Source organism: Numenius arquata, chromosome 10 (genome assembly GCF_964106895.1).
Source record: "Numenius arquata chromosome 10, bNumArq3.hap1.1, whole genome shotgun sequence".
NCBI lineage: Eukaryota > Metazoa > Chordata > Aves > Charadriiformes > Scolopacidae > Numenius > Numenius arquata.
The window spans coordinates 17880846-17903483 of NC_133585.1; the positions used below are offsets into that span (position 1 = coordinate 17880846).

The window sequence follows — 22638 nt, forward strand, 5'->3', positions numbered from 1 at the left end:
TGAGCAGAGAATACTTAAGCAGTCACTGCCTTTTATTGAAGGGACAGGGGTGTCAGCATCACTGTTTTCCTCTTTCCAAGTCATAAAGACTTCAGGATCCTTTTTTCAGTCCCAGTTTCCCAGCTTATCATCCCAGCATTGTTGTGCAGTGTTTAACCCACATACTCCTAACTTCAGTTTTAAAAGATACAAGATGTTTCTCGATGCTGTGTCCTTAGTTCTCCCCACAACAGTCTCTTTCTCTTCTACTGGACCATTATATATGTAACTTTTCCACACGTACTTACATTAACATGCTAGAATCTTCCAACAGCATACTTGCAGTGAACGCAAGACTGGGGTGCTAAATAACGTAACGTGGAGGTGACCTGCTCTGTTCGGTGTGACTCATGAACAGTGCTGTTTCCAACACTTTGCGTACCGTACCGGCTTTCCTCATAGAGTCAGAGGATGCAGGTGTAGACCTCAAAAAAAACTACATGTGTGAGAAGGAGGACAGATTTGGCAGTTAATCTACAGCGAGTTGCCAGTTTAGAGCAGATGAACTCTATTCCAAAGAAGTGCTGTTGCAGTGGAGCGAGGGAAATGCTAGTTTGATGTTCAGTATTGCAGTTGTTGCCACAGAACATTTTAATGCTGTTGTGGAAAGTTTTGTGACCTGATCAATATTTTACATGTATATCTGTATTTTTATTATAATATTGTAATGGAAAAGGGTCTAGGGTTTGGCAGTCGTCTTAAAATAAGAATGAAGGCCCTGATTCTCATTTATACTACTGTCCTTTGCATCGCGTTAAAAGGAGAACGGGGCCTTAAATGGATGTCAATTTAGCTTACATCCTTCAGGGTATCCCATTTCATGGATAATGGCATAAAAGGTCAGTAGTATAAATCAAAACCGTTACCAAATGACTGATTTGTACAATCATCTGAAATCAATTTAATGATAGCCCTATTGTGCACGTACTGGCCAGTAACATCCAGATTGTTCTTAGTTTAGAAATACAGGTTGAAAATAAACTGGCTCGGTTTTTATCAGGTTTGAAGTATTCACTTATATTTGTTCTCCTTTTCCCCGCATTGTCTACAAAGAGAATGTGGTAAAAGATTTGTACCTCTAGGTAATGGCCTGGCCAGCAGTCTCACAGCATTGCCAACAATGCTATTCCTAAGCTTTGGTAGTTTTTCTCAAAATACTTGCTTCTTTTTATCATAACTTGATCCCTTTTACTTGATTATATAAAATGGGGTTGTGACAATCTACTGAACTCCATTCTTTTCTGACATTGAGACCCAACGGGGTGTGCAGTGTTGTGTGATGTTGTCACACTGGGGTGAGTTTTGGGATGCAAAGCTAAAAGCCACCGCTTTTTGACTGACCTAACTGTGGTGCTACTGGGCGGTGAAAGCCTTGGAGCCTCCCTGAGTGCTCGAGTCACGCAGAGCTTCCCTTGCTGCCAGGGGAAGCTTGATGTAAGCGTCAAGCCCCGCTACGTCGCAGTTATGAAATGCAACGCAATGCAAACTCCTCTTTCCAAAAAGTTTGAGGAAAAGGAAATATATTTTCATTTTTAAATTCCTGAACTGCAGTGATTCTGCAGAGCCTAATGAGGAACAGATTTTATACTAACTTTGTGAACGCCAGTCTAATCCATGCAGCTCCAAAGGCAGCGTCTGAACTTCATGAATCTCTTGTCTTCAAAATGAAAAAAATAACTGTAGGCAAGAAAAACAAATGTGATATCCCAATACCAGTAAAAGAAAGCTGGTTCTAACCAATAAAGAGTGTCAGACATTTCAGTCTTTAATTAATTATTCTACGATTATTTGTTCAGTTTGGAAGAGACAGCTCTTCATAATGTGGTAATATCATACCAGGTCATAAATTTGCTGCCGTAAGAAAGAACATCAGTATGTAAAGACACACTGTACTGAAATGAATTCTTTCCTGCTTTGCAAAATTAAAAGATTAACAGTATGCCAAAGCAAAAAAAAAAAAAAAAAAAAAGCATTTTCTTCCTTTCCTCCTCTCTTTCTTCTTTTCTCTCTTTGTCTTTCTTTGGGATGCATTTCATATTTATTTTTCAACTTTGAATTTGAGGTTTTGGATTATTTCCAGTTACCAACCTACTGTATTTGGATCTGGAACGTAAAATTAACTTCCTTAAACAAAAGATGATGTACAGGGAGAAAAAAATCAGAAAGAAAAAGCACTTCATTATGTCACAGTATTTACAGGAGAAAATATAAAAATTACTTCTTTTCTCAAAAAAACATTTGGGGCCTGATTCTTTCCTAGTATAACTGAGCACAGCTTCCCGAGGCTGGTGGAGCTGTGAAGAGTTACGCTAGCTGAGAAACTGAACCTTAAAATCTTCTTTGCAGACAAGGGAACCCTTACCAGCAGTACTTGAAGACTTGTGAGTTGTGACTGCATGTTACTTGAAAGATCTAATTAAGCTATGTTTTTTGGTGCAAGCAGTTGTTGTACATGATTTCATGTTTATGTAGCAAGATGCATTGAAATGTTGATACTAGTATTGAAACATACATGTAAAAATTGTTGTTGTGGAAATTGTCTGTTCTGTTCTATTTTTTTCTTGTGTGTCTCATCTGTTTAGAACGTAAACTTTCTTTTTTTTTTTAATTGTCCTAACTGAATAAGGCTAAATGAATACTGTAATTGAAAATATATTTTAAATCTTGTCATGAGTTTTTAAAAAGACTATTACAAATTGTATCATTCCTGATTACACAGAACTTTGTGGGTGGTTTTAAATAAATTTTATACTTCTATTTTGCACTTAGTCGTCTAATTTTTCTTTCCTGCATTTTTCATGCATTCCTTCTTGTAAAATGCTTTGAGAAATAAAAGCAAGTTGTTTTCCCAATACAAACCAAACCAAAGTCACGCTGAAGTAAGTAAAGACTGAAAATTTAAGCCAGGAGAGCCTGCACCGTACAGCTTCCAGTGAAGTTAATGCCCTGCTTTATAATATAGCATATCATGCTACATATATCCTCCATTTAAAACTATTCGTGGCTTGAAAATTAACAGAATTTAAAAATTACTGATTCTAAAGTTAGAAATAGTCTCATCCTAGAACCTCATCAAAGGTGTTCTGACAATAGCAAGGAGTTAACTCTAATAAAAATATTAGTCTTCAGATTCTGTTGTTTATATAATTTACCCTGTTGTCAGCAAAACATCTTTTTCAGGGTGGAGTGAGAAAGTAATTGATAATAAACATATTTTCAATTTATGAGCCGTTTTCCCTGCAGAAATTTTGTTGTTGTCACTAATAACCATTGTTACATGTAGAAATACATGTATGAGTTAACTCAGCCCTATAGGGCCTACAGTAGGGTCACCTGAGGTTTCTGCATTGGAAAGGGATGGGCATCGATCCTCTGGTCCCTGCCGTCAGTCTGTCCTTGCTTCCTGCAGGACTGCCCTGTCCCAGGCAGAGCCGTGCAGTGGGAGAAGCAGCCACAGAAAATCCTGAACTACTGCTACTTCTGACTAAAAAGGACAAAGCGTTTGTGTTTGTGAACACATCTACACAGTGTCTCTTTTTCTACCAGCCCTGTCTGGCAGAGCAAGGTTACGGGAAATGTTTACTGTGGCTTTTAATTCTCATCCAGTGGAAACAGTCCAGGTTTTATTCGCTTCAAATCAGAGGGTTTGTTATTTTTTCTCAAAACAAACCAGACCTCAGTGCCAGTCCGCTTTATTGTGTGACATTTTACTGTAGAACAATACTAGACAGAATTCCGGTTCTTTAGATCTGAAGAAAAGGAGGAAAAGTTCGTATTCACTTCTTTTCCTTCTCTAGTAAGTGCAGTAGCAAAAGCTGCTGTTAAAATAATCTCCCAGATAACTGCAATCTGCTAGAGGGCAGGAAAATGCTGCTGTTCTCAGGCTTCGGTAATTCCCTAGTAATAAACTACATCATGTGATACGGTGCATCTGGTTCCTGGGAGCTGAATGCAGTAATCCAACAGGAAGGCCTGTCCCCTCCTATGTAATTTGCTACTCTGTTAGAGGATAATCATTACTGGATTTTGATAGCAACATCTCCCAGCTTGCCCCAGCCCTTCTCTAAACCGTACTCTCAAATCTTTCAACAGAGCTATGTGTTCCATGGTTTGATATTAGAGTCTGTAACCTATAGCACAGGTGTCTAATAAGCGTGTGTATTTCAAATGGCACTTTAAAGACTTGGGAGGAAACCCAAGAACATCATTATCGAGGGCAAGACGTTGATGAAAAGCAACATTTTCCAGCTCCCTTTCAGGTACTGCCAGCCAACTGCATATTGCCTCCCTGGCATTCCCACTGTTCCCAGTCCCGCATGCTCCCAGTCAGAGCTACGTTTCTTCATACCTTGTGGAGCACATTACATACCGAGATTTTAAAACACAGCTTCACCTGTAGCTTGTGGGAACAAAACCAAATCAAATTTACCTGCTCTGGCATACCTGCAAGGTTGCCAAACCGGAATTTATCTTGTAGAGCTCAACACCTGGAGGTGGCTTCAGTGCTTTCTCAGATCTTGGACTTCTTGTATAAATTATGTGGGTAATAGAATATTGATGTAGTACAGTTGGTTGTTTTTAAATTCCTAAAGATGTTATAGCCTTAAATTACAATATCTATTAAAATGATGTTAGTTGTTAACATTACAAGTTTACAAAGTACCTTTTCAAGCTTTCCTGGAGTCAGCTGATTGCCTGCCTGCTGATGGGAAGCAGTGAACGAGCTTCTTGTTTTGTTTGCTTGCGTGCGCGTCTTTTGCTCTACCCATGAATTTTCTCACTTTTACTCTTCTGATTCTCTCCCCCATCTCCCCGTGGGGGGAGTGAGCGAGCACCTGCGTGGTCCTTGCTGCCGTCTGGGGACAAACCATGACAGCAAGATAAAACTTTTTTGCTAGTGTTACAGTTACACTTTTCTGCAGTGCTTTAGTACCTGAGAAAGACCATAGAATGGCAGGGTTTGAGTGCTGTTGCATAATGCTATTGCTGATTACTGTTGTTATATATTATTATATAATATTAGTTTGCATCTTCAAAATTAGTATTAAGTGAAATACAGGGCTTTCTGTGAGTGTTCTACATCAGAACAAGCATCATATTCAAATCTAATTTAAACACACTGTGCTTCAATTAGTAGTGTTTTGGTTCAAAAAATCGCCTAGATAGATAGTCTAAAATAATTATCACCAATACCCATCTGTGTTTTTAATGTAAGACACACTGGAAAAATATTTAAAATGTGGAAATGTAAACCCAGGTATTTCAATAACCATTGGCTGGAGCACAATTCCTAAGATGTGTCTCTAATTCCCTGTCCAGTCCGCTTACTTCTGGATACTCATATGCTTTTATGATATACACCAGGTATATAAAATTCTTAGCAGTTGAATTCTTGCAAATGTCAATGTCTTTTTACACAAGGCCAAAAATTACTTAAAATCCCTACACTATACCACGTGTACATCTCCATTCATTCCTAACAGAACTGGGTAACACTTCTCCGCTGTTTGATTCTGAAGTCGTCCCGAGTTGCTGCTGGTGGCATCACGACTTAGCCTTATTTTTCAGCTGAGAACAGTAAACGTTTGCCTCCTGTGGGTTAACAAGTCAGCAGTTCAGTTTCTTGTGACCACTTTGTTTTATGTGTAGACTCCTGTTCTTGCATGCTGATGACTGACTCCTTTCGCTTGAGGAATCCCTTCAGGGAAATGATGTACTAATCCCATGCTTCAGCAAGCAAATACTTCTATGATAGACTCTAACTCACTTCCACAACAGCAGAAAGTCTTGTAAGGATTCATCTGGGTTACAGCTGCTACAAATTTTAAGGCTGAGATTTGTTGGGCTGTTTATCCTGTTCTATGAGGGTAAGAAGCTGCAAGAGGCTCAGGGGTGCTTAACAACCCTCCTTAGGCTGTAGCTTTTATGAGATCTGACAAGCTATGTAGTCAAAAAAAAAAAAAAAAAGAAAAACCAAGAATGCTTTGCTGTAGAGTGCTTACCAGCAAGCCCGAGGCTCTGGATGACCCCCAAGAGTACAGGTAAGTATTCCTTTCATATGTAATTTCTATTGCATCTGAGCAAATACTAGATTTTTTATCTCCTTTGCCCTTTTGCACTGAAAGTGGCATTATCTGGGCCTGTTACTGCACACAGGAGTTCTCAAGGTGTTCCCTGCTCTTCCTGTAACTCTCAGTCTGCACAGTCCATGGTGAGTTAAGTCTCTGAATCTCTACGCTCAGCTGTACTGCACTGGGAATTATGCCTGCAGGGCCTTCAGCTCAGAGGCCTGTGCTCTGCTGTGGGAAGAGCCTAAATATTGCAGGCAGCAGCAGAAGGGAAATCGGTTCTCAGCTCTCAATCTCCTTTTCAGGCAATGGAGCTAAGATTCTACAGGTGGTCAGGATTCTTCTTCCAATCTCTCTTCTTTATTGCCTGCCTATACAAGCGCATTAACTCTGTCTTTCATACAGCATGACTACCCCAAGATTATAAGGAAATGGGTAAGAAATCCTTTCCTGTATACACAATCAAATCTGATACACCCAGGAAAAAAGGGCCTTCCTAAAGGTACTGAGGACTTTCCTAAAGCACTCCAATACAAGTCCGCTTGGTTAAGAAGAAAGGAATCCTTAAAACCTATGCCCTTACGCAGGGCAGCTATTCTTGTGCTCCTCTTTATCTTCCATGAATCGTGAGGAATGATCCAAACATTCTAGCTCTCCCTAGACAAGAAGCCTCACGTTAAACTAACATTCATAATATTTTCTCCTTCAACCAATATCAGGTAAGAGCTATCCTGTCCTCCCCTAAGAACTCTGAGACTCAAGTAAGTACTTCTGATTAAAGTCAAATGTTAAATGGTTAAGCAAAACCCAAGTCATAAAACTTGAAACCAAATCAGTCTGATTTTAGTTTGGAAATTATTTTACTCTTAAAAGATACAGTTACATTTTCCAAAAGAACATTTCCCCCTTTTGCAAGAAATGTGTTTCTCTGAAATTTCACATCAACTATGATCATCCAAAACAGAAAGGTTTTCTTCTAATACATCATAAAAGTGGTGGGTTTTTTTTAATTTTGAAGTGTCAAATGGCAGTATTCAGAAGGAAAGAAAGGTATCTTATACTTGGTTAGGAAAAGTTGTTTAGTTGCTTGTATAAAATTACTGTGCCCAAGCATCAGTTCAACTGAATGAAAGCTGAGCTTTCATGGGCTTGGCAGAAGAATAGCCGTAAACAGCACGGACCCTGGAGACCTCTGTGTAGGGATGTGAGTTCAGAACTGAAATAGGAATGTTTTCAGTAGTTACCTCACTAGTGGTGAGTCGCCCCATTAACAGGGCACCAAGATGGTATTTAGTTTATGCTTCATCTCAGCACCACTGACAATCTGTACACTCTTCCATTTTACCTTAGAATAACCTCTAAGTTATTAGCAGAAACATGGTAAGAGGGTTTTTTTTTCTTATTTTTACAAAATATCTCTCTCTTGAATCTAGGCTATGTTCCAAATTTTTAGCTGAAGATTTTTATATATCACCTCAGGTTTTTTTTTTTTTTTAATGTAACTAGAGAGGCTGTGGAAGGCTTTATGGCATAACTACAGCCAACAACTGCAGTTCAGGTAACAGTAGGCTCCGTTTAATAGCACGCATCTCTTCTGCACTGCCACTACCAACCACTGCCTGCACTAAAGCAGTTCTGTTAGAAACGACCTTCAGCACTTCCATCTAGAGAGTCCTCTCCTTTCCAGTCCAGCTGCCACTGTGGGCAGCACTGTCCTATTAACAGACTATTTTGTCTACGTATTTCCTACCCGATTTCAAGTCCTTTTCTAAAAATGCTACCGTTTCTCTAAATATTTTTATTTGTTCATAAATCAACTTTGGACACGACTACATTAGGATGGGACGTTTCAGTTCTCTGTCAGCACTCTTCAGAACTAAGCCAGCCTTCTTATGTATCCCTTATCATATCCCCCTTAGCCATCCCAGTGACAATTATAAACCTTTCGTGAAATACACTGGGATACTATTTATGTGAACTGTATCATACACAATGCAGCTGCAGAGTTTTGGGAAGTTCATTCTACCTTTTAAATCACTTTGTAAACCTCAAGAGACCTTTAAAGCTTATCCGAGAGTTAATTCTCCATACTTCTGATGGAGTTCACTGGGGTTCCTCGGTGAAGGTATGCCTTAGCCCCCCTGCACTGCCATCTCTTAGCACCAGTAGTGCCAGATAGTCAACTAAGGCTAAATTAGAGCTATGAACACCTACCAGCCTTAATAAGGAGGGTTTTTTCTATGCCAGGGAAAGACGTTCATTCCATTTACCTTCTAAATTCAGTGTAAATAAATACTGTACCACTTCCTGAGATCACAGTGGGATTAAATGCTGTATTTAATCTGCATAAACTACAACAAAATGCAGAAATCCTTATACTTGAGTTCGAGATGTGAGCGATGTGAATACGAGAGGTAGTAAAATGAGCTGTAGCAAGACCAATCCCCCAATAATTTCACTGGGTCAAACCTCTGCACGTAACACCAATGCAGACAGCTGTGCGATGCTCTGGAAAATATTCTAGGATTCAGCCCTCATGGACACAGGGTCAAACTTGAATTTAGGAAGGACCAACTTCTTGTCAAATACATTTATCCTTAATTTAAATTTAAAGAAATAGTTACAAGTGCATCCAGTCTCACAAACATATACGACAGACTAGAGATGTGACAGAAATTCAGTATTTAGGGGAGGCACAGACTGTACTGCCCCTTCTCTGTACTGTAAGACTGCAATTGTTTAACCATGGACATTAAATGTTCTGATTAAAATCTACAACCAACCTGTTCACTAAAAGTTCTTACATAAAAATTATAAAATGGGACCTTTATCAGAGTAAGAACTCCAACTACTTTTGCAAGATCAATAAATGCTAACCAAGAGGTAAGATTCTCTTCTCTGAGCTCCCTGAAAGCATGATCTTAAGTCATTTTACTGAATCACTACCAATTTCCTGAAACAGAGAACTTTACCAGTTAAATACATTGTATGTGATATTCATAGATCACAGAACACCCCAGGCTGGAGGGAACTTCAACAGATCATCTGGTTCCACCTTTTGCGGAAAAGGAAGCCTGGATGAGATAGTCCGGTTGCATCTGGAAAACCTCCAGTGATGGGGACTCCACCACATCCCTGGGGAGGTTCTTCTAGTGATTGATTGTTCTCACTGGAAAAGATTTCTTTCTTATATGAAGATTAAAAATTTTCCCTGTGCTCCTGGTCCATATTAGCATCAAAATAATTAATATTTGTTTTATTTATGCCAGGACACTTATATACTAATTCAAACTTTGTCAGAAGTCCATTCTCAACCCATTTAATTTTGTCCCAATATAGTAGACCATAAAAGCCTTTCCTTCCTCACCCTGTGACACTTAAACAAGCAAACAAACAAACAAACGTTATTTGCAACCTCCTAAGCCTGATCAGGCTGATTTAACTCTGTGATGTGCCTCCTATGTTCTTGAGGGGTCTGATCAGTTCAGGAACACTTTTGTCCAATACTCTGTATAGCACTATGTAATAAACTTATGGTACTGAATATGTCAAGAGTTTGGGAAAGTGTAAAGCTTCAGTACATATGATCAGAGTCATATAAACTACCACAGAAATTTTTGTGCAAGAAGAAAACTCTGGTAATTTGCTCAGAAGCTTACGTGCTGCAGCTGGCTCCTACAACTTTCGTGTCAAAAAAGCCATTAACTGAACTGTTGTCACCAGGTATTCCTGGAGATCTAGAAAGGTAAAAATGTGGTTGAATCTCTTGAATGATCTCTTCTGACCTTCTGAAGAGAATACATAAATAAACCCATCAACAGCTACGAAGAGCAGATTCCAATAATAACATGTGTAGATCTGAAAGTTAATTCAGGAATTGAGTAGGATGCATAGAAATGTATTTCCAACAACAATATGAAAAAAACCATAATACAATGATCTTTCATAATTGGAGTTGTTACATCACCAAAACAGAGTAAAATAACCATCTCCCTGTAATTGGCAAAGCTCTTACATTTAGCTGGACAGATACAATATGACCAGCTACTAAACATTACTAGCTTTTTGTGCAGTAGCTTCATGTTTGGTATGAAACACTAATTTCTTGTCTTCTCAAATGTACAGATTGTCAAAACTATGTTTATTAGAAGATTACCATTCTATGATTCTATGATTATAATTTCTTCTCCAATTAATTCCCCTAAATACGTAGTATGAATACAGCTAAATCTGTTTCTGGTTTTCTTCAACCTAAAATAAAGCCTCTTCCACATTTTCTTCTCCATTTTTCTTTCACAGCAGACACCTAGGATACCTCAGATTAGTTTTGGTTTACCTGATGCGGGAAACACCACAGTACCTCTTGTGGCTGCTGTACAGTGACAAGTGTTTGTTAAGTGCTTGATTTTTGCATAAAGGACACTATATAACAGGTGTTCAGCCGTAACGTATTCATTACAGTGTTGAACTCTAGTGTCAATAACGGATAGTGATTTATTAAAGAGTAATAGTGAAGCCATCTGTGCTGGTGTAGGTAACAGGGGAACCTGCCTCTGAAGCATACGGCTACCGTTTCCTTACAACCAGCCTTACCAATGTTCTCATTTTCAAGACGAGGATAAGCATTTTAACAGTTTTTTGTTTCACTTTATTTCAAAAACAGGATGTCTACTCTTTGAAGGCTGTGAGCTATAACTTAAAGGCACTTCTAAAGGGAATGACAAATATTACTTGCAGCTGATACCCAGTCACTCCTTTTCGATTGCAAAACCCCTGCAGCACACACTTTTCTTTTGTGGTAAGTTTATGATACAGTCACCGTTATGAGACAGCTTAGGGGCACTCTGAAGACAGTAAAGATTTGTGTAATGACAAACGTGATTATTTTTCTGCTTCTTCAACACCTCAGGGATCTGAAGTTGGAATAATTATTCAGCTTCACTAAGGGCAAATGTATTTGTATCTCTGAAATTAATTACAGGGGTGTTTTTCTTTCTCAGCTGAAGGTGAGATACTGCACCAAACAACAAATATAATGTGTCAAATGTTGATACAGACCAAGATGAGTGCCGGTCCCCATTTTATAACATATGCAGAAACAGTACAATCTCATGTTCCTTGAGCTAATGGAGAAACTCCTCTATCTCAAAGCAAGTCATGTGCTAGCTTTTTTAACACCCAGTGTGTTCACTGGAGACCTGTGATACCCACTCCTCAATCTGCACTCCACCTGCACCCAGTATCAAGATCAGCGTGCTTCTACTTGCTGCTTCAGTGTTTATACTTTTTAGTGTATCTTGCTTCTACAGTGCTGAATCAGTAATGCTGGGTGCTGTTGTGGTAGTGAAAAATGTATTTATTTCTATGATTGTGTATAAAAGAGGTGGTATTTCTGAGAGGTCTTTTAGTCAGAGATCCTTAAAAAAAAAAACAAAACCCAAACCAAAGCAGAAAGCGGTTAGTTTTAAACCTTTTTAAGTAACAGTATTTCATCAAGCACCAAATGAGCCTCTGTTCAAAGGGGATTTCCAGAAAAGCTCTGGTAGTAGAGAGCATTTATACCACTGTGGAAGATGCCATGGATCAACTTCATGGCTTTCCTGAGCAATGGTAGGCAGCTGAGCACTGAAGGCCAGAGATCCAAAGTATGAACTATTTGCACTATGAGATTTTACTACTATGTAGCATTTCCTGATACCAAAGTTCTTTTCTTTGCGCTCGTCCATTCGTGTTTGTTAAATGTATTGATTGTACCAAAATACATACGATGTTCTTTGATTATAAACTCTAAAAAATTATAATTTCTCTCCACGGTATCCCCAGCTTGTTCTTAACTCCTGTAACCACCAAGAAGGCTGGAAGCAGGATATGCTTTACAGTTTTTGCATTCTAATTTGTATCTTTTTCTCAACGTGCCTGATCATTTTAAGGTAACTTATAGAAATGTCGTATCTTTCAGACTGCTGCCCCTACAACAATTTTGGATTAAATTGTCCAAAGGTACTTAAAAGACACTTAGGGCGCCTAGAGTTATTTTAAGAAACAAGACTACAAGTGCTCACATTTTTTTCACTGCGATTTCCATTTCATCTGTTCTTCATCAAAACAGCATGGTTTATCTTGAAAAGAGGATACAGAGACCTAAAGAATTCAAAAAGGAGTCATTAGTGTGCTATAAATGGCAGTGGCAAAATTTGCCAGCTAATGGTAGCAATATGTACATGGAAAGGAGAAAGTAAACGAAGTAATGTTCTACTTGAGGTACAGGAAATCAGGCCTGTGGTTTCCTATGAGCTTCTACGGCCTTCTTTGACAGCATCACTAAGAATTATGCATCCTCTGATAAAAAGCCCCTGGGCCAAATGACTGAAGAATAGAGCTACTTCATAATATTTGGACATTCACTGACAATTACTTTTCTTCTTTAATACAATTTTGCCAGTGTCCTTTTAATTTATAGCGTGGGAGAGAGCCCTCTTATCTTTTTAGCCCCTGATCTTATTTCCAGGTTAAAGAGTACACATTCTGCTTCAGTCAACCGACTGAGCTGGAGTTATACGTAAGTAAGGTTTAAGATGTGTCAACTTAAGAACTATTTTTATCAGTGTAAACCACCTAAACCCTCATGTAACTTCCACTATTTTTTAAAGGGCTAAGGCAAATCTACCCATCTTTGTATACTACTGAGTACCAACTGCTGGCAGAAATTTAACTTCACTTGGTGGTCTCCATCTTCTTTTTCTGATTGCCCTCCCACAACATAATCCAGCCAGCCCACTGCAAGCAAGAGTTTAATGTTGTTGCCTCTCAAGTGGATTTTATTCCATTAACTTTGGTTTTAATAACAATAAACCACTCCAAAGTCCTCTTTTCAGAATGTGTATTAACTTTACTCTCAAATGTTAAGTACTATCCCATGAGCGTATTTCACCTCAAACTTGTGTAAATAAAACTATTTAAAGGATGGAAGGCTGTTCACAACATCATCAGAAGAGTGAAATTACTGTTGCCCGTGAACTACTGAACTACTTAACTGCAATCACATCTGGCTGCAATTTCTGTTTCAAAGCATCTTTAGTGCTTTGATGAGTCCCTCTGCTGAGCCTGCTCTCCCTTCACCACAGATGACCCTGCTCCCCTCCCACTCCCATATCAGCCTGAACGCTTGTGTGCATAAAATCAGCTCTCAGGCCCTCACGCGTGGCTTCGCTTCAGGCCGAGGGCTATTTCCCACAGCGGCAAGGCAGCCACGAGAAGTGCCTGACAACTGTCCAGACCGAATCGTTTGAGTGCCGGGGGAGAGGGTCGACCAGCGGCGGCCGCAAGGTACCGAAGGGGAGGCCACGGTGGCTAGGCCGAGCTGCAAGATGGCGGCCGACCGACCCCCTCCCTGCCGCCGCCAAGATGGCGCCGGGGCCCCTCCTCTCGCCTAACGGCCTCTCCGCACGCGGCCGGGCCGGCCGCACGTCATCAGCGCGCGCCGCCGCCGGAGGGGGAGGGGGGGGTATTGGCGCCTGCGCGGTGCGGGCGGCGCTGGGTGCGGGAGGCTCGGAGGGGCCGGCGATGGCTCCGGCGAGGCGCTGCTCAGGTACCGGTGGCGGAAGGGACCCTGAGCGGGGCGCGGAGGCCCTGGCGGAGCTTGGGGTGAAGGGCGAGGGGGAGCATGGCGGGCCCGCATTGTTGGCCGGGGGCGGCGGGAGGAGGAGGAGGAGGATGATGATGAGGAGGGGCGGGCGGGCGGCGGCGGCCTGGCCGCGGCGGGGGGCGGGGAGGCGCCTGCTTCCCGCCCGCCCGGCCTGCCGCCACCGGGCCGGGAGGAAGGCCCGGCACCCGCCCGCCGCCTCCTCGCTCCCCTTCCTCGCTCCTTGACGGCCGGGCCCGGTTAGGCGGCGGGTATTGGAGGCTGCGCACAAAAAAAAAAAAACAAACCCAAAAACCCAAACCACAAAAAAATGAAATTAAAAAAGGAGGGTTTTTAGCGGTGCTGAGGCGGGAGTTAAAGTCGTTTTTTAAAATAACCGTTGAGGGGAAGGCGGGGGGGGAGGCGGCGAGCGGCCCGGCCGCGTTGGCGCGGGGAGCAGCGTGCCCTTGTGCGGGGAGAGGGGGCCGCGGCCTGCCCGCAGCCCTGAAACAAGCAATAATGACGATAATAATGATAACAATAACAAACTACGAGTTCTTCCTTCTGCAGAGTCGCCTTTCCCTTAGTCTTCGCTAGACACCCGGATAGATTTTATGCGCGTAAATAGCGTCGGCCCCATTGTCAAGACGGGGAGGGTGGAGGTGGTGCCTTAGGAAAATATATAATAACTTGTCTTGCAGCTTTTTTGTGTTTCCCGCTTCCCGTGCGTGTGGCCCACCAGGTCTAGGGGTGTAAAGATAATCTTTCAACACTCTTTTTTTTTTTTTTTTTTTTCTTTTTTGACCCAGAATTAAAATAGCCCGGTGGTATATGTTTCAAAGATTGTAGCTGCGCTTTATTTTAATAGGTTACAGTTATAGAAGATAGACACCCGGGAGATTTTGCCTTTCGCCATGGCTCAGTTTGGAGGACAGAAGAATCCCCCTTGGGCTACTCAGTTTACAGCCACTGCAGTATCTCAGCCAGGTCAGTTTACATATCACTTAATGTTTGAACCCTGACATCTAGTAGATTTGGAGATTCCGTCGTTGGGTAGGCAGTTAAGAGTGGCACCATGCTAATTAACTTCTTTAAATTCTGTTTAAATGGTTTGAGTTGGGAGATTTTCACACAATAGAGACATTAAAGATCATTGCCTAATACTAGCTGTTGGGTTGGGGTTTTTTAAAGGGGTGCTAAGTAAAATCTCAGGTGAATTTTTGTCAATTCTCTTAGTCAGTAAACAAGATATTAAGTTACTCATATCCAAAGATGTGTAAATCAAATCACCTTTCATCAAATTGCATTGCTCTAGATTAAGTAATAACAGCTCTGATAAGACGTTACAGATTTTTTAAGTGCTACCTGAGTTTCATTTCCCGGGCAGCCTAAATCAATGTTTATGAAGTATTTTGCCTTTACTAATATATTGGACATACTGTACATAGTGAAGAAGTCTCTGAAATTTGCTGCTTGGGTGGGGAGGGGGTATATTTTATTTTTTTTTAAACGTCAGGTTAGAACTCAAGGATCCCTATAACTAAAGGTATCACCCTGATAATGATTTTTCCTTTGATTTAGCTAAGAAGCCTTATTTAATTGCAGGCTAGCATTTTTAAAACCTAGCTGGCTAGGTTGTCATGTTTCACGTTGTTTTATAGCATGAAAGGTCTTGACACAAGAATGTGAAGTTTGCCATGTGGTGGATCTTTGTGCTTCCATTTCCAGTTCTGGGCTGCCTTTTTTTCTTTTCTTGAATACAAAGTGTTTCTTAAATATTGTAGTTTTGTTGTCTGGTGTGACAAGGCTTCAACAAAGCTGTGGTACGTTGAGGAATCAGGATGTCAAAATGTGAGGTAGGCAGTAACCTTGCTGAAGAGATGTCTTTCTAAAGAGTTGTGTGTTTTTTACTGTTGTCCTTTGCACCTTCGATACGAGGTTGAATGACATACCTCCTGTGTTGGGGCTTAGGAAAAGTTGGGAATACCTGCCATTCTTTGGAGGTGTATGTCTTGGGGAGGCGGGGGGAAGAACAAATATTTCTCCTGACTCAGTTTTCTTTCCCGAAATGACTCCTCCATCTCCAGTTTTTCCTTTGGGCACTGGTCCAAGTCTTGAGTCTTGGGAAGAAGGGAGACACAAACTTTGCCTGCAATTCTTGTGTCTGACTGGGTGATACCTTGCTGTGATCAAAGGATGGCAGCATGTGGGCTGTTCTTGGTACATTGGCTGATGTGATGGCTAGTGTGTCAAAAACAGTGGTGGGAGACCAAGAGCCAGCTCCATGCCCTGTTTCAGAGGGAAAGCTGTGTGAAACCTGCTGAAGGGGAGGAGCTGGCAGCCATCTTAGACCTCACTGAGCTGGGACCAGAAGGGGGCCCTGGAGAAGATGTGGATGGAGCAAGGGCACTGGAAGCACACCCCAACTTCTTACCTGTTTTCCTGTTCCTAAGACTCTGCCTTTGGTTAGCCTACTTCTGAGCCTCCTTAATTTAAGTGCAACATTTAATTGGGGTAGGGCTAGTCAGCATCAGTTGCTGTGAGTTTTTTCATGTGCTCAGTGAGGACAGTATCTCCAGGGAGTTTTAGCTGTTCATCTGATCCAGCATCACCTGACTCAGACATGAGAGCCATTAAAGACTAACATTTGGTTCCAGTTTTGCCTCCCTACTGTTCTAGTGTCCCTCTTCACACTATGCCATCTTCTCTCCAGTATTTCTTGGAGGTATTTAGCTCCCTGCATCCTTCTGTGCAATCCTTTCCTATTCCTACTGCAATACACAATCTCTCTGTCTGTGTCCTCTTCCCTGTCTCTGTTACTGAATCCAGTCCCCAGGGTTCTTCCATCCAACTGCTGTTTTTGTACCTGTGTACATTGTCCCCTGTTCGTGTTGGTTTGGGTTGTTGTTGTGGTTTTTTTTTTATTTTATTTTATTACTGGCAGTGCTGTTTTACAGTACAGAGCACAGGAAACTTCTTTTGAAATGTATGCAGTGCTCTTTGGCCCTGCTGAGGGCTGGAGAGCAGCGTTTAGTGTTGAGTTGCAGCTAAGTAGCCACCTTTCATTGCACCTTTCAACGTGAAGCTATGAGTGTCCTGCCAGGTTGCTTGCCCGATGAAGAGCGAGAGATGCTGTCAGTGCTAAGGCATGCTGACCAGCGTGTACTGCTCCTCGCCTGCGCTCAAGAAGTCGTGCAGATTGGCTTACCCTTGTGAAGCTCAATGTTTATTACTGGATTTAAAAGAACTACAATTATGAAACTCTCACATATTTTCAGAGGATTGGCAAAAGGTGTTAGATGTATTTATGAATGCCGTCTGCTTTTATACAAGTGTTATATTCCTTCTCCAAAGCATCAGGGTGCTGGGGTATGGGGGAAAGAGATCTTGAGTTTTTTAACACAAGCAACACAATATATTGCTTTTTCCTAATCTATTGTCAAACGTGGTGAAGTAAAGGTGTTAGAAGCCCAGTTTGACAATTGCAGAAACGTAATTTCAGGTTTGGGGGGGAGGGGTGTTTGGGGTGTTTTGTGTGTGTGTGTTTTTTTGGTTGTTTTTTTTTTTGTGTATTGTTGACTTGGATGCTGTCTTGACCATCCCTGGTGAAGAATAACCATACGAGTTAAGGTGTGACTCTAACGTAGTTGTAGAGTGACATGCTGTGTAATGAAGGGCTCCTGGGATCCCTTTGGGATAGCTTACTAATTACTGTCTATGCCTGTGGTATTGGGAGAGAGATGGGTAATTCCAGGTGCCAGCAGAGATCTATGTGTGAAGAGAGACTCCTACTTGTAATACAGTGAAATTGTTTCTCTACTTCTCTTGTGGTTTTGTGTATCACATGACTAAAACCAGAATAAGGTCCCTGTTGTGCCAGTTAAGCATTGTCAAAGCATAACTTAAATCATGCCTACTGCAGAAAACTAAAGTTTAAGAAATGAAAATTTAAAAATTCCTAGATAGCACAGTTTTGCTTTTTGCAAGTACTCTTTATACTTTTAATTTGTGTAATGACATACAAGTTACTGAAATGCCTGTAAAGGAGAATCCCCTCCTATTCCATCAGCTATTAATTTTTGACATGTCTTTGGTTGGTATCACAGCGCTTGGCATATGCTGTTTTCAGGGTTAAGATTTTTGGTTGCATAGTGAAGCCCGTTTTCGTAGAACTGTAGTTAAGGGGGAGTCCTAGCTACGCTGTGTTCTGGCTGATAAGTCTTGATACAGCAAAGACAGCAACACTACGTTACATTAGAGTGAAGAACAGGGTACCTGATGAAAGCAAAAGTGCCTGAAGCTCAGAATCTTGCTATCGGCCAGTGAGGTGACTAAAGAAAAGTGTGCAAATAGGGCAAGCATGTAGTGGATCTCAGAACCACTGAGAAATAGCTGATGCACAATTTGCTGGCTTGCTGTAAACAGGTAATACGCTGAGCCTACTTTCTATTGTATGCCTGTTGTATAGCATTTGTGTTGCAAGCGTGTTACGCCTGAAAAAACTTAGAAACTGTAAGTTTGGGTCCTTGGTTTTTTAACTGTGATAAGTGTCCAAAGCCCTGGATAGGGTACTCCTTTACTGTAATCCTAATAAATCTACATTACTTACCAAGCAGTTATAAGTAGCTACATACTTTGAAGATGTTTCCCTAATCTTAAAGGGTCTCTGTAATTTAGAAGAAGCAAGAGGGACCACTTTTTATTTGCCACAACAGAAATTTCTGTTACCTGCAAAGATGCTTGAGCTGCAGCCTAGGACTCCAGTTTCTATCCAAGCCCTTTCGGATGGCCGTGCCGTGCGATATTTGGTGCGAGTGGAAGTTGCTTAGACTGCATTTGAAGGAAGGCAACTCCATCACTGTACTTACTGAGATAATTACAAAAAAAGAAAAACTAGGAATACAAACACACTCGCCTGTTTAATCAGAGCCTGTTTGACGGAGATGAGCACATGGATGAAACGTAGTCAAATTAAACTCCTGGAATACTTCAGGGCAAATCCCTAAGAACGAGATACAGCTTTGAAAACTTGTTACTACAGGTATTAGCCTGTGAGGGGATCTCGGCAGTCTTTTGTCTTTGCCCTTTGTTAGTAAGTTGATCTGCACTGATCTAGATGACATGATACCCAGTTAATATTAAGTGCTCGTAAAGTGATGGTAGAGGTGGCAAAAAATTGATTTATTTTTTTTTTTCTTAATGGAGAAAATGGAATAAGAGTCTTAGGGTGGGCTGGGAATTGTTTGAGATAATTATGGTTTATGCTGGTGGAAGGGAAATGATCATAGTGGAAACTGAAGAGAGCAGTAACCCCGAGATCTGGTTTTGGGAGCAAGCATGTTAATGTTTTTACCGGTATCCTTGGTACAAAAAATAAAGAGAGAACTTGTGAAACTTGCTTGATGACACTTCCCAACGCCACCCCCCTGTGTTGGTACAACATTAGAATAGAACATTGGACTGACTGCCAATAGCTAGTGTAGTCAAACACATTCAAAGATAATAGCATGAAGTGGATTTATGCACTAACAGGAATTTCTGCTCAGCATGTGGAAGTAAGAGGAGAAAGATTAATGCATTGGTCATTTGCTTTGAGTGAGCCAGCAAAGTAATGCAGCCAAAAAAAGTGAAAGTTGTACCAGCATGCATCAGCAAAGCATTTTCACTAGAGGTAAGGGTCTATTTAAGGTGTTATGTGAGGCATTGGTGAGGTTCCAGATGAGACTGTGCCTCTGGATGGTCAAAAACGCACATTCGAATTGGAGCTGATGGACAAGCAGGAGGCAAGAGGATCAACAGAATGGAGAGTCTGTCAGAGGAGAAGCCTCAGATGTGGCTTGCTTGGCTTCTAAAGAACCAAATGTTGGAATTACCCAGAGGAAAATGTCACGTAATACTGGAAATACTGTAGTTTTGCTGTACTTTAGAATGCTTGATCTCACTGTTAAAACACCTTGTTAAAATGTTATTACTTCTTGGAATACTTACATGACAATAGTTGCAGTTCATCTCGATGGTGATTATTTTTACTGTTGCTTCCATATTGCATTCATGTTTTGTTCTAAAACTGTAAGATGATCAGTGCCATCACCTTGTTTTCTGAAGACTGTACTCCGCTGGAAAGAACAGTGTGGTAGAGGGGATTACCTCATTCAGGATCTGTTGAGTTGGTTACAGCTTTTTTTTTGTGCTGTTTGTATGGTGATGATCACCAGCTACAAGCAATATCTTACTGCATCCCTGGGTCAGGAATGGCAGCTTCATTTTGGATCTGTAAAAATGGTGTGGAGCACAGACTCTGCAGGAAGAATGCTGTAAATCTGGTCTTCATTTCATTGTGCCTCTTCAATAGCTTTGCAAGAGAAAGAAACCCTGTTCAAGTTGAATGCCCTTCAGTTCTGAAGGTGGCTGGCTGACCTGTTTTTGCTGGCACTATGTTTCTCTGCTGAATTTCTCTTTGGTTTTATTTAAACATGTGGACTAGACTGATAGCTTAATGAAGTGATATTGGATCATGCAGCTGCAGATAACTTTTTTTTTTTTAAAAACTTCTGGCAAAGAGGGAGCAGGTTTCCAGATATGTTTGTAGTTCTTCACTCAGATTTGCATTGTGCAGAGCTCTATGTCCCTAAAAGTTCTGTCCATAAGGCTTAAGTATACCTTGTTCTGAAGTATCACATGCATAAGATGCATAGCATGTAGATGGATGGCTGCTCCTCATGATTTGCTTTATCTTCTGCAGTGAATTAAAAGCTGATATGACAATAAAATAAACTAATCTTTCCTTCTGGGCAGTACAGAAGTATCTTGCCTAGTAAGAGCAGGAGAGAGCTCAACTCGGTCCCTTTATACGTGGGGACCAGTTAAACTCCCTGTTGTTAGAAGGCCGTTCCTTCTCTACCAGCCCCCACATCTACAAAATCCAGCTCTTGGGGGAACAAAGACAGCACTGAGTGAAGCGAAGCCGTGTGTGTTTTCAGAGGATGCGTTCCATAAGCCTCTGTTTCATAGCTGCTATTACAGTAAAGATTTGTCTTGCGCTCAGATAGAATGAAACTTATTAATTAATCTACGGAACAGAACAACAATTTTTATCTGGCTCGTCCAAAACATGAAATATGTTCAAGAAAGAATACAGTGGGTGTATGTGTTGGGGGTGGGCGCAGATGGGGAGTACAACTACTAGGGCTGTAAAATCATGAGCAACTAGAGAGAAGGAAATTAAGTGGTGCGTGTACCTCTGCTGTGGTGTACTATTTGTAAATGAATTTAGAAGAGAGGCTAGTGAGGTGTGAGCCTTTATTTATTTTGAATTTTGGAATTGGATTGATCTGCTTCCTGAGCTTGACTTGGGAGTGAAGCATCACATGCTCTGTCTAGTACAACTGTGGGAAACCTCAGCTGTTTAAAGTTGCTTAGTGCTTATTGTGTGTGTTCTCTTTTCAGCTGCTCTCGGTGTACAGCAGCCTTCGCTGCTTGGAGCCTCTCCTACAATATACACCCAGCAGACGGCGTTGGCAGCAGCAGGCCTTACTACACAAACACCAACCAACTATCAGCTCACCCAGACAGCTGCATTACAGCAGCAAGCTGCAGCTGCAGCAGCTGCCTTACAGCAGGTAAAGGGAACATTTGCTGTTGACTACGTGAACTTTACCAATATAAACCAGTGGCTTTGTAGAGCTAAAGTATCCAGGAGAAAAGCACAGTGGAAAATGGTGAACAATGCAGTACAAATCTCTTTGAAAAAGAGTGGGATTTTAGGTCTGCAGCTATCAATAGTGGTATTAATCTGTGAAGGTGAGAATTTTGACCATGGAGGTGTTGACTTTTAGGTATGGAAAGCCTTTTGGGAAAAGGAGTTTTGCTGCAACTAAACTGAGAATCTCAAGTTTCAAGTATCTTCCATCACTATGTATCCTTAATAGCATTTTGCACGATTTCATACTGTGCTCTAGATACTGTATGTGTGTCAAGCTTAACAAAAATTCCTGATTTTAGCTAGGAAGAGTACAGCAGACTCCGCTTAAAGGCTAAGAATACTTGTTATGAAAGTAATATATGTTGATACTATTAGTTATGTTTTCTATTAGAATTGTTAAATATGAATAGTTTCTGTCTAAAACTTGCTTAGCAGATAACTTGTATTTGGTATTATCGGGGTAATAATACTTCCTGTTTATGAGATATTTTGCTTTTATCTGTTTCAGCAATATTCACAACCTCAACAGACTCTCTATAGTGTACAGCAACAGGTTTGTCTGATTCTTACTGTGTACATCACAAATAATTAAAAATGATGTTGGTTGTGTGTCTTGTAGGATTTATCTCTGAAACCATCTTTGTGTGGGAAGTTGTTAAAGAAACTAAGTAATGTTTTTTTTGTAGTGAAAGAGAGCTTGAAGTTCATAAACTTGGAGAGACATATCCAGAATGGAAGCCTGCCTACCTTCATTCAAAAAGGAAATTTAAGAATACATACTATTCCATGTGTACACGCTTCCTGCTAAACTTTGCTCCTAACAGGGCCATGTATTTTAACGGCTGGAAAGATGCTGTCCAAAAAAAGTTCCCTTTTATGTTTTTTTTTTAAATGATCTTTGAACTTAACAGGATTTTGAAATAGAACAAAAAGACGTGGAAGTTTCAGGTCTAAGCTTCTCCAGCTGCCAAAACTTTTTTTGGTATTGCTGTTAACTTTCAGTTACAAAAAAAACCCCAGCATTTCTGCTTACGGAATAAACCTGGATTATACACTCTTAAAATTAACCACATGAGCACAGTTTTATGCATATGCAAACTGCTGAAATGACCAAACCCCAAAGGACTATTAACCGCCTCAGATTAAGCAAAAACTCTTACTTGTAAAGAGGAGATAAAATTGTACAATTTCCTTAAGCATATAAAATT

The 22638-nt window shown here is 40.8% G+C and overlaps 1 protein-coding gene across 1 annotated transcript in view; it reads left to right on the forward strand.

Moving 5' to 3' along the window:
- The first annotated feature begins 13642 nt into the window (after nucleotides 1–13642).
- The window catches only part of CCAR1 (cell division cycle and apoptosis regulator 1), a 30590-nt gene continuing 21594 nt past the window's right edge, over nucleotides 13643–22638 (forward strand). The window contains exons 1-4 of the mRNA XM_074154364.1: nucleotides 13643–13695; nucleotides 14597–14715; nucleotides 21175–21347; nucleotides 21939–21983. Of these exons, the coding sequence (XP_074010465.1) occupies nucleotides 14643–14715; nucleotides 21175–21347; nucleotides 21939–21983 (291 nt within the window). The 5' untranslated portion in view covers nucleotides 13643–13695; nucleotides 14597–14642. The remainder of the gene's footprint in view (nucleotides 13696–14596; nucleotides 14716–21174; nucleotides 21348–21938; nucleotides 21984–22638) is intronic.